General features: G+C 38.5%; 1 protein-coding gene across 1 annotated transcript; it reads right to left on the bottom strand.

The window, feature by feature from the left end:
* Positions 1–965: 965 nt before the first annotated feature.
* LOC143404666 (T-cell surface glycoprotein CD1b-like) lies at positions 966–3,959 on the bottom strand. Its single transcript, XM_076862835.1, has 6 exons — positions 3,905–3,959; positions 3,368–3,634; positions 2,465–2,743; positions 2,061–2,342; positions 1,721–1,814; positions 966–1,053 (listed from the first exon to the last, which is right to left on the bottom strand). The coding sequence occupies exons 1-6, from the start codon at positions 3,957–3,959 to the stop codon at positions 999–1,001; spliced, it is 1,032 nt and encodes a 343-aa protein (XP_076718950.1). The 3' UTR covers positions 966–998.
* Positions 3,960–12,408: the final 8,449 nt, after the last annotated feature.

The raw sequence follows: 12,408 nt of genomic DNA, 5'->3' as shown, positions 1-12,408 counted from the left end.
TAAACATGGGACATTCATTGTCAAACTCTGTTTGTGAAGCAACATGCATTTCAGATAGCTAAAAGTGTACAAAATGTTTCCCTGGCACAATTAAATTAAAAATCAGTGATTTAAAATGCAACCAGAAAATTCCTCCATGTCTAGAAATTCTGAAATACAAATTCTGAATACCTAATGTGTCAAAAAGCAGACGTTACAGGCAACATCAAGCTGACAAAGGCAACCCAGCACGTCAGACTTTCTGATTTGCACTAGTGCCCTGCTTCAAGGAAGTTTTTAGCATTAAAGCACATATGGGAAACTAATGGTTGAAAATAAGTTACTTAAGCAACTGCATCAAAAAATTAGGAAAAAAAATACAAAAGCAAATTAAACTCAAGGAAAGTAGGAGGAAGAAAATAACAAAGGAAATGATAAGATCAGAGAAACAACCAACAAAACCAAAAGTTAGTTCTTTTGAAAACTTTATGTGTCGATGCACCCTTGTCAGGATAAGAGAAAAAAAAAAAAAAAAAAGAACAAGAGTTAAAGTTCACTGGGAGTGTGACTCAGTGGTGGGTGTTTGCCCAGCATGCACAAGGCCCTGAGTAATTCAATCCCCAGAACCACACACACACAAAAATAAAAACATAGAGAATGAGAACAAATTTTCCATACCAGAGGGAAGGGAAAATAATTATTAATACAGTAATAATAGAAAGAGATGAAGAAGCTGTTAGCAATAAATTAGGCACATTGAATCACTCGTACAACAAAACACTTGGAAAACACAATGTACCAAACTTACACAATCATAAGAAGTGTAAATAGATACCTAAGTGATGAAATCTACGATCGATACCATCTTATAATCAACAGTTTTTGACTATTTTTAATTGTGATTATTTTTTGAAACTACGAGGACTATTATTTGATCAAAATCCATGATCACTGGATGCAATATCTCGAGATTGATTGTCAGCTGGGCTAACATCTGAAGTTTCTGGACTTCTTGGTACTTATTCTAAATGGGAGAGAAGACATGACGAGGGTTGACAGATTTCCTGATAAGACCTGTCAAAAGAATGACCAAAAATCAGCTCTACACGAGTTATGTGTATGGCCACATTCATCATTCAAAATGACAACTATTGTCATATTGTTAGTCACAATGACAAAAATGTGGAAACAGCCCAACTATAAATAAATGAATAAACAAAATGTGGGTTATGATACATGCAATGAGATATTATTGGGCCTTAAGAAGGAAGGAAACTCTGGCACCTTCTATGACACAGATGGAACTTGAGGACACACTGCTAAGTCAAACAGACCAGGGGCAAAGAGACAAATATTCCATGATTCTGTGTATCCCAGGCACAGAGAAAACACAAACTCTCAGAGACAGAAGGTGCAGCGGTCACTAGCAGGGCCTCGGGAAGGGAAGGAATAGCAGGTTTTTGTTCTTTATTGATGTTCTTTGTTGTTTCCGTTTTGTAAAAGGAAAGATCCTGGAGTTGGATGCTGGCAAGGGCGCGAGTGGACTTAAAAAATGGTAAAGATGGTACATTTGACGTTCTGTGGATTTTACCACATTAAATAATAATAATAATAATAGCTCCACACAGAAGATGAGGGTTAAGAGGGGAGTTCTGGTGGAAAGATAGAGACAAGTGTGCTCTAGACAGATGGAATGGTGGGAGGAGTGAGAGGGTGCAGGGCAAAGAACACTTAAACTTACCGATGCCGCCAAAACCACAGGGCAAGGCCCAGTGAAATGACCAGACAGAGCACCATCACCGTCCAAATGATCACAGCAATGGAGACCGAGCCTCCTGCCGATTGGGAGAGGACACGAGATGGTACTTCACGTCTCATCCCCGCACCCCTGGTTTTCCTTAGCCAGCTACTGTGTGCTTCATTCTCTTTCTCTTCCTCCCTTTCTTTTCCTCTTTCCCTTTTTCTCTTTCCTCCTCTCCCTCCCCATCACACCATCCTTCTCCATCACACCACCCTTCTCCAGTCCCTCTGTGCTATAGCAGACCCCCTCCCCCCATCTCCAGCCTGGGTCCCACTCTCACCACCCCAGTGGAGGACGAGGTCCTGCCCTCCTAGGCTGCTGTGCTTCACCCTGCAGGCCAGGCCAGCCGCCTCCCCAGCTGCCACGTCCAGGGTTGCTCGGAGATACCACGTCTCATCACCATTGGGCATGATGTCACCTCTCTGAGTGCCCTGCTGCTCCTGCTCACCTCGCATCCACATCACCCACACGGGCTTTGGGTAGAAGCCAGACACATGGCACACCAGCAGCAGACGCCCAGGCCCAGGGCTGGGACCACTGGACAGCCAGGCCTCAGGCTTCACTGGTACAGAAAGGGGTACAGATGGTGTCACATTATGACACTAACCCATAGCAGAGGGACTGAGAAACTCACGAGTTTGGGCCTAGGAGAGGTGGTGGAAAGTGAAACAGAGCGGCACTAACCTTGCCTCTGCAGATCTGCCTTCCCCGCCTCGAGAACACCCAGGAGAAACCGGGGGCAGGTTTCATACAGCAGCTTCTTCACAATGTGGAAGATGTCTCCATAAGGTCTGAGCAGGGCGCATACGAGCTGTGCCCTGCTGCCCCCTTCTGGAGCAGGCACACACGAAGAATTCCTGAAGCTCACAAAATCCAGGCCTCCTAAAGCCCCCCTTAAGAAGCTCAGGATGGCTCCCCCGGTGTGCAGCTCACAGCCTGCTATGCCCTGGATCTCAAAGGGGTCTGTGCAGAAGGAAAACAGATGAAAGTTACAAACAAGCAATAAAGAGATAATGGGGAGGAAGGACCAAGGATTTTGGATTTGGGTGAGGATAGAAGCCTGGAATCCTAGATAATGAACCAAAGTCCTTACACCATTCAGACGCTTTCAGAAAGTGGAGCCATGGAGAGAGGGTTGCTTGTCGTAAATGGATCAAGAGCGTGGTAGAATGTGTAGTGGGTAAGAGGGCACAGGAGAGGCAGAGGACAAGGAAGAATACCATGCAATCCCCAAAATAGCATTCTAGAGAGAAGCAGAGGGTCATGTGGACCGAAGGTCGAAGGGATGGATAAAAAGAAGAGCCACACTTTAGGTCACTCAAACAGCCAGTAGCAAAGTAAGGATCCAGTTTCATGGGAAATAAACCAGGGACTGGTCACAAAGCAACTGCCTTCAACTATCACAAATGCAGAAGCAGCCAGAGTTGGGGAGACTTTGTGGAGGTGTGGAGGGAGCCTGCTCTATAGAAGAGTGTGCACATAACTGGGGCAAAGAAGGGAAAAGAGGAAAGGGCCAGAGAGAACATTTCCCTCAACCAAGAGAAAACTAGTAACGGAGAAGCCGCCAGGTCTGAGGATGGGACTTACATTCCAACTGGAACTCACGGACGTGGGCCCGCATTTCTCGAATGAATGCAAAGGTATAGACCCGGAATAGCTCCACCAAATCAGATATCTCCACATCACTGAAATTGCCCTTCGACCAGGGCTTCAGGAATATGGCAGTGTCTGCGACACTATTCCAACCATGAATCTGCAGGCCATCCAACCAGCCTGAGCCGTGATATTGTATCCAGGTGCTGTTGACAAAGGATGAGATTTGGATGAGGTGGAATGAGGTTGGCTCCTGGGAGGCTGTGAAGAAAGGAAGGAAAGAGAGTGAAGAGAAAGGGAGAGGCAGGAGGGAAAGAGAAATCATGCAGCAAACAAAATCCCAGGGTCTGCAGAAACATAACGCTTTGGCACATTTGAGAGCCCCCAGGGCCTCAGAGGGCAGCCCCACCTGTAGGTGGAAGAGGGCTGGAGTCAGGAGGGGGCAGGACCTCAGAGTACACGTGCACCTGGGCAAGGCACCCTGCTTTCAACCAGGTCCTCTGCAGCAGTTTATGCCACAGTCATGCTTACCTCCCTGATTGTCCCCACCTGGGTAGAGAACTGCTAATACAAGCAGCAGCAGCATTTCACTGAGGGAGGACTTCTGGCTTTCGGCTGATGTTTGAACTCTCATTTCGGAAACCCTGTTTCTCAGCACTCGGTAGTGACTTCCTCTCTTCCAACTGACAAATCTCTTCCTCAGGCAAACTCTGCACCAGAGAATTAAAGGTGCCTCCTACTCATCTGGGGACTCCTACTCCACCTCTCATCTCCCCGGCCACCCCGACTTCCTTCATCTGACCTCAGAAGAGCCCCTGTGAGATTTTGAAACACCATTTCCCTACCTCCCTGAACCTTACGCCCACCTTATTAAATAAGAGGGTAGTACTAAATAATTGCTCAGATTCCAATCTGTGAGGATTCTTTCGGTGGTTTCTCCCCTCAATTCACCCCGTCCCTTCCCCTCCCCCCTCTTCTCTGCCACTGTTGTGAACCCTTCTCAATATTCTCAGTGTCTCCTTTTTCTTAACTGGTCCTCTGTGTCTGGTGTCCCCGATCTCATACTCAAGTCTGGTACTGTGTGTGTGGGGGGGGGGGGGGTGTATGTGTGTGGGGGTGTATGTGTGTGTGTGTGCTCCTCTGTCTGTGTTGATAGTCACTTACCTAAAGGCAAAACATGTTAAACACCTCCTAAATCCCAGATTCAAACATGATAAATGCTGCAGTTTAGAGTTCAAACAAAATTATCTAATACCATACAATTTTTGAGGGTAAAAATAGCATTTGGTACTGTACTACTTTCTCCAAGTTCCCTCCTGACCTTTAGTGTAACAGATATTCATGAGACAAGCAGAACTCTAAGAGCTAAAGTCAAAAATAGCTTTTTTGGGTAACATTCTATAAGTAGTAGGATCTTGTCTTTTTGCAATAATTCACAACTTCTGTCGACATTTAGGACGTTCCTATCACCATATAAGTCATTACTGTAGGTAGAAGTAACCTGCCACATTTTCCCTCAATATTTCTTAGGTGTTTGTTCTGAGGTGTTAACTCCTACCTTATCTTTGCATGCCTTTGGAAAGTCTTGTCAATATGCTTAAAATATACTGAATGAAAAATAGAGATCCTAACCAACATCTTGGTTTAAGGATAATTTTTAGATTTTCACTAATGAGGAAAAAATACAAATTCACATATATATTCACATCATCTTGGAGAAACAGGGTGGAAACCAATTCCAAGTATCAAGGTTTGTCTGCTGCTAACTGATTTTACTATGCAAAATAAGTAATGGAGCTTTCTCTGTTCCCAGAAATGAAAGGCTCACAACAGTAGAAAAAAAACAGCTTTCATCTACAATTCCCACTGCCTAATCAGAAAGTCATAACTACTGTCCAAATGTCAGACTATGTATTTCTTAATGATATTCTCAGACTTAAATATATAATCTAAGCTAGTCCACTGTTTAGATAAGAGACACAGACAACAGCGTGGAGTTAACATCAGCTGTCATTCACACAGTATTTTTTTTACTTGGTAAGTGTTTCATTTACCCAAGATAGAACACCCGAGCGAGGTTCAGCTTCCTCCGTGTGCTGTGGTTTCACTTGCATGAGCAGAGCTTAGGAACACAGGGGCGAAACCTGGGAGGTATGCAGAGACATGGAATGGACACGTCCTCCTGCACCACCACCTACACTGACAGCCAAGAGGAAGCAGCAACACTTGGCCCCAAGAGGATGCCTCGGGGATTAGCATGAGTGCCTGCAAGGTACACTCAAGCAGAGATGAGAAGCCAGAGGCACCAGATACAGGGAGGTTCCGAGAGTTCTGCTCCCTGTGCCAGGATGCTGTTAGAATTCTCTTCACAGGGACAGAGCTTGCCTGTCCAAGCCACACTCACTCCACCGTTACTGTTACTGTGAATGTCTCAGCTTGGCTTTAAGCTTGGCTCCAGCTACCAACAGATTCACTAGGACAAGAAGATGATACCAGGCAGAAGAGCACTCAGTACTTCATTTTACAAAGGCCACTACACGCAGCACAGGAGGACTCCTCTCTCCATGAATGACACTTTTGCCAAACAAAATCTGAGTAGGAACAAATTTTTCAATATTTACATTCTTAACTCTCCTAGTCGGGAGAGCCTAGGACTTTAGGTAATACCTACATTAACAAAAATCATAAATAATAATTAAACGTGAAAATTTGCTGCCCTTGCCTCCAAATCCCCCAACAATAAATATCTTAAAATCCTGTTCTACAAGCAAAGAAGGAAAATGTCTTGAATCTAAAATAAAACTCATGCAGAGCTGAAGCCAATAAAGGGCCTGCCATAGAATTGCAAGGCAGTTGCATAAGTGGGCTGGTATCTAACTGTGTCTAAGGCCAACACTGAGGTTCCCTGTACAGACTGAGTAGTGACCACAGCATCTAAGAAAGCTAAACTAAAAGCAAATGACTCATGAGACAACATTTTTAAAAATTTTGTGACTTAAACCAAGTAATAATATTCAACAATATGATATGCATGCTTTCAATATCATTTAACATGTTAGTTTATGACAGGTATATTTTAATCTCCTTATTCATTAATGTGCCAATTCATTTACTCATGCATTCAACTGAGATTTCTTGACTGCCACATACATATAAACACACATACATACATATATATACATATATATGTGCATACATGTATTCTTTTTTATTTCAAAATCTCTTTGGTTTAATCTATTAACAGCTTTATTAAAGTAAAACTGACATATAAGAAACTGTACTTGTTTAATGTATAAAATTTGATGAGTTTACACACAAAAATTTCTCAAAAAAACCTGTCAGAGAAAATTCCATGCACTAAAATTATAAAATGCAAAATCATTATATAATAACCAATTGCCAGTTGGGGTTGTGGCTCAGTGGTAGAGTGCTTGCCTAGGATGTGTGAGGCCCTGGGTTTGATCCTCAGCGCCACATAAAAATAAATGAAACAAAATAAAGTCATTGTGTCCATCTACAACTAAAGAAAAATATTTTTTAAAACAATCAATTGCTTTTGTATATACTAATAATAAATCAGATAAAAAGGAAATTAAGAAAGTTATCCCATTTACAATAGCATGAAAAATAATAAAATAATTAAGTATAAACTTAAGCATCAAGGTGAAAAATAGGATATATTGAGGAAGCAAATTAAAAGAGATAAAGATAAATGAAAAAAAAAAATGCCCCATGTTCCTGCATTGGAAAATTTGACATTATTAAAATACACATAATTAACCAAATAAATTTTCTAATTTTTGTTAATTTGATGTTATCCCCACCAAAATTCCAATGGCATTTTAAAAATGACCTGGAATTAGAAAAAAATCCTAATATTGCTCATGAAACCACAAAAGTATAATTAAAGTGATATGAATAAAAGAATAAAATAGAGACATCATATTTTCTGATTTCAAAATGTAAAGACCCAGTAATTAAAGGTAACAAATAAGTCAATTAGCCTAGCTGAATCATTCTACAATCTGTACATGTATTTAATTATATGATTATGTAAATGCATCTAAATTATTTTCAGTTGCAAATTAAAAATTAAGATAATAGAAAAGTATGACACTGGCATAAATACAGATATACAAATCCAAGGAGCAAAAGAGTAAGACCAGAAATAAAGCTACATGTATAGCATCAACTAATCTTTGAAAAAAGAGTCATTGGCTTGATGTTGCCCAGCCTCCGGGGATTTTACAGGTTGTCAGTTAAGTGGCCTATATTCAGTGATAATGCATCTGCCCCACCATTTAATTGGACACAGATAGGTTTAAATACATGTGAGTCGGACTGATTAGCAAACCCAAGGTTGTCTGGACTGAAGGACCAAGGGCCATTGTTGCTGTCATTATAACAGGACCTCATTCTTGTAATTTACTTTCCTTTTAGCTGAATTTTACGCTTTACAAGAGTATACAGTGAAATTCTTCTCTCTGAATAATATGCATACTTCAATAACAGATTACTTGGAGTTCATATTTTGGTGCCACTTTCTATTTTATTCTTTAAAGAATTTACAGTTGCTGATGAGGAAACTTCATAAACTGAGTTGTTACTGTTTTACAAGCATTTTATTTTTCATTAGTTCCCAAGACACTGTTTGAAATAAACTTTATTCACATAACTAAGGAATACAATGTGATATGAGAGAATATATATTACAGTAAAAAGGATACTATAGTGAAGCAAATTAACATATCCATTATTTCATAGAGTATACCATTCAGAAACAGCTAAAATCTACTCCTTTATGATGAACTCCATGTATAGTACAATTTTATCATCTTTTGCTTTATGTGTTTAGGATTCTTTTACATATACCGCTTTGTACAGTATATATATAAATATATATATATATATATATATATATATATATATTCTTTTATATATACTGTAATTTTTAATTTTAATTTTAATTAAAAATTATAATAATTATCTACTAAGCTTTTTCCAGCTTCTTTTGACATAAAACATCTGTGGGTCAGATTCTGCAGTTTACAATATAGTGTGCGTGTGTGTGTGTGTGTGTGTGTGTGTGTGTCATAATTTCTCATCTATTCTTTTTTATTGATTTTTTAAAAAACAAATGACAGTGGAATGCATTACAATTCTTATTACACGTTTACAGCACAATTTTTCATATCTCTGATTGTATATAAAATATGTTGACACCAATTAGTATATTCATACATGTACTTTGGATAATGATGTCTATCACATTCCACTATCCTTGCTAATCCCCTGCCCACTCCCTTTTCCTCCCAGCCCTCTGCCCTATCTGGAATTCATCTATTCCTCCCATGTTCCCCCTCCCTACCCTACTATGAGTCAGCCTCCTTATATCAGAGAAAACATTCACCATTTGTTTTTGTTTTTGTTTTTGTTTTTGGCGGGGGTGACTAACTTCACTTAGCATTATCTTCTCCAACGCCATCCATTTACCCGCAAATGCCATGATTTCATCTAGTCTTAAAAAATAATTTTTTCCTCTACCTCTAATAGATTCCACTTTAATACTCCTCAGTTCTATATATCTCTTTATTGTTACCAGGATAGAGAATGTCTTATCTGCTGTATTTTCTTTTAATTTCAATGATTATGTTTCCCATTTCCATGATTTAGTCCAGGTATTTTTTTTCATATCAATTGAATGTTATTTCGTTTCCATTTACTTCTGTTCCACACATTTTCTTCTTTTACATATGAAGGAAAATACATGTCAGGCTCCATCACATTTCCTAAAACTGAATATATGAGAACCAGAGAAGTTAAGAAATAGAAATTGAATCTTTAATTTGACATATTTTCCTGCTAATTTTCCTTCTTCACCCAAAACCAATTAACAATCCTTTCCTTTGGCTCTGTCTCTCCACGGCATCATTGGAACATGTAAATCAGTGTGTCTCAGGAATTCTTTTAACAAACCCAAATATCTGTCACAGGAAAAGAGGAAAATAATTTTTAAACTTGTAAGAACTTGGTGGCTATTACCACCGTAAGTCTTTCTCAGGGGTTTGGAGAACTATCAGGAAATGAATTCCAGGAATCCAAGTGATTCATAGAAGAATTATTTACCCCAGTAATCTCATCAAAGTCACTGAGTATTAACTACTGCCATGCAGTCTTCAAAGCCAAAAATCATGGTGGTCACATGCCTATAACCCCAGCAGCTCAGGGCGGTGAGGAAAGAGGATATCAAGTTCAAAGCTAGCCTCAGCAATTTAGCAAGGCACTTAGCAACTCAGTGACACCCTCTCTCTAAATAAAATATAAAAATATATTTCTTTAAATTTTGACCACAAATTAGAGAGCAAAAAAACAAAACAAAAACCTAAAATCTTTCCTCAACTTAATACTATGTTCCTATTCTCAACTTATGAATTCTCAAAGTTTAATAAGAGTTGATTTCTTCAGAATCTGCATTGGAGAGATTTTCTGTTGGGTGGATTTTCCATTGAAATTAGAGAGTTCTGGTCTGGGCTGGGGTTGTGGCTCAGTGGTAGAGTGCTCACCTAGCATGCATGAGGCACTGATTTCGATCCTCAGCACCACATAAATGTAAAATAAAGATATTGTGTCCACCTAAAAAAAAAAAACTTAAGAATAAATATAAAAAAAAGAAATTAGGGAGTTCTTTCAAAACCTGCAATGTCTAATTGAGATAAAGTAATCTTGAGTGTTGCTCATTTTTTAAACTAATGCAAAAGAATTACTAGAATGTAAAAGATACCACAACACTGGTCCCACACTCACCAAAATTTCAAACAAGTCTAAAATATGAGAACAATAATCTGGTCAAAATCATACTACCAGAAGAGTGTATTTCACATTGCTAAAGACCATGTCAGAAATGCAGTGGTGAGTCCTATCTGATGGTGAGGGGCTCCCTGTCAATCTGAATGTAGAAGAGCAATTGCCAGAGTCTGGGAAGGGCAGGGCAATACATAGGTTTGGTAAACAGGTACCACGTTGCCCAAAGTGATTAGCAGATTCAAAGCAGTCCCCATTAAAATCCCTATTAAATGACATTTCATAGAAAGACACAATTCTAAAATTCCTATGGAACCACAGGAGATACAGAATAACCAAAGCAATTCTAAGAAAGAAAAAACAAAAGTCAGAACCATCACATTTCCCAAATTAAAAATCACACTACAAACCTATAGAAATCAAAACAGTGTGATAATTGTATAAATTCAGAATAGAGAGCCCAAAATCAACCCAAACATATATGGTAAACTAATTTTTGTAATGGGGTCACAATGGGGAAAGTATCGTCTCTTGAATAAATAGTTCTAGCAAAAGCAAATTCCCAACTGCTAAAGAATGAAACTGCATCCAGACACAAAACCTTAACACTCCTAAAGAAAAGAAGAGACACTTTTGACATTGGCCTAGACTTTTTTGGATATTACACCAAAGGTTCAGACTACAAAGACAAAATGAATGCATAATAACATATCAAACTGAGAAGTTTCTTACAGCAAAAGAAATAGTCTAGAAAATAAAAACTGCATTTTTTTTTTTTTTTTTTTTTGGTACTGGGGATTGAACTCAGGGGCACTTGGCCACTGAACCACATCCCCAGCCCTATTTTGTATTTTATTTAGAAACAAGGTCTTATTGAGTTGCTTAGTGCCTTGCTTTTTCTGAGGCGGGCTTTGAACTCTGGATCCTCCTGCCTCAGCGTCCCAAACTGCTGGGATTACAGGCATGCACCACCACACCCAGGTAAAAACAGCAATCTTTTTATATTATATACATATTTAATTTTCTTGGGAGCAAGGTTTTTAAGAGAAGATAATTTTTACTACTGTGGGAATATTGTATTATACAAGTGTTTAGTTTCATTGACTGAATTATGTGTAAGATGCACATAATTTTAAACATTGCAAATAAGTAGCCTGTTCCTAAGACATAAAATAGATAATTTTGGAAATAACTTTATTTAGTTTATATTTTGATGACTTAAGTCTGTAAGAGCATTGATCATACTGAAATTCATGATGCTTAAGATTTGTACATTTCAAATTCCAAAACTTGCTGGGTTGCTTTTTCATGGTAGAAAGATTCTGTCTGGTTATACATTGACCAGTGTTGTTCTTTTTTTTTCTGAATTCTGTATCTGTTTTGAACTAGGAATTAGCTAATTTTATGTACTAACAGAATTAAGCATGGAGTCAGATGAGGTTAGGGTACTGGGGTTGCCACCGGTAGAAAACAGAAAAGTCAGTGTTTGCATGTACAGAACAAAAGAGGCTCATGTAACTTTCATTAAAAAATTGTTGGAAAATGTATAAATAATTGAATAGTAATGCAATAATAATTGATTAATAAAAATCCATTTTAGTATAGTTTCAATAACAGTTGTGCCCAGTTCAGTAGTACATTGTTTTGAAATCAATCTCCAGAATTTTATCTTGCAAATCTAAATTTTAAAAGCATTATGCAACTCCTTATGCTGAGAGATAGGAAATTGACCACATATAAATCAACACCAAAATCACTTAGTAGTTTGTGTTTTCGAGGTCTGAAGTCATGATAAACATCAAGTTCCTAAAATTAGGGGGAGACAGAGAATTTTTCCCCTCTATTCCATCTTCACCTCGATTTCCAATAATAATTGCATAGGTTTGAAATATCTATTAACTGGAAGAATTTGTTATTTTATTTTGAGCCAGAGGAAGAAAAACATTTAAACATCAGAATTCAGTTTTGCATTGGTACTAAAGCAGGAAGGTGATAGATTTTTACAAGTTATATTTGCCTTGTTGTTAAAAACATCAGCTGTCTTTAAGTCTACTTGTAAAAGTCAGATAGCTTGTATTGTTCTAGAAATTGAAACCTAGTTTCACTTTCTGTTTATGTTAATAATATAATGATAATAATAAGATCTGTAATAAAAGCCCTACCTACTATAGGACAAGCACAACACTAGATTTTTACATTCATTATCACATTCAGTATTTGCAAAAGTCCTTTGA

Source organism: Callospermophilus lateralis, chromosome 7 (genome assembly GCF_048772815.1).
Source record: "Callospermophilus lateralis isolate mCalLat2 chromosome 7, mCalLat2.hap1, whole genome shotgun sequence".
In the NCBI taxonomy this organism is placed as follows: Eukaryota; Metazoa; Chordata; class Mammalia; order Rodentia; family Sciuridae; genus Callospermophilus; species Callospermophilus lateralis.
The sequence above is the reverse complement of the archived record's forward strand: the minus strand, read 5'-3'. Positions and strand labels throughout refer to the sequence as shown.

Coding starts and splice junctions, on each gene's coding strand:
- LOC143404666 (XM_076862835.1), bottom strand. CDS start 3,959: ATGCTGCTGCTGCTTGTATTAGCAGTTCTCTACCCAGGTGGGGACAAT. Junction 1,815..2,060: donor CCTCGTCCTCCACTGGGGTG/GTGAGAGTGGGA, acceptor CCCAATCGGCAG/GAGGCTCGGTCTCCATTGCT. Junction 1,054..1,720: donor CTGTGGTTTTGGCGGCATCG/GTAAGTTTAAGT, acceptor TTCTTTTGACAG/GTCTTATCAGGAAATCTGTC.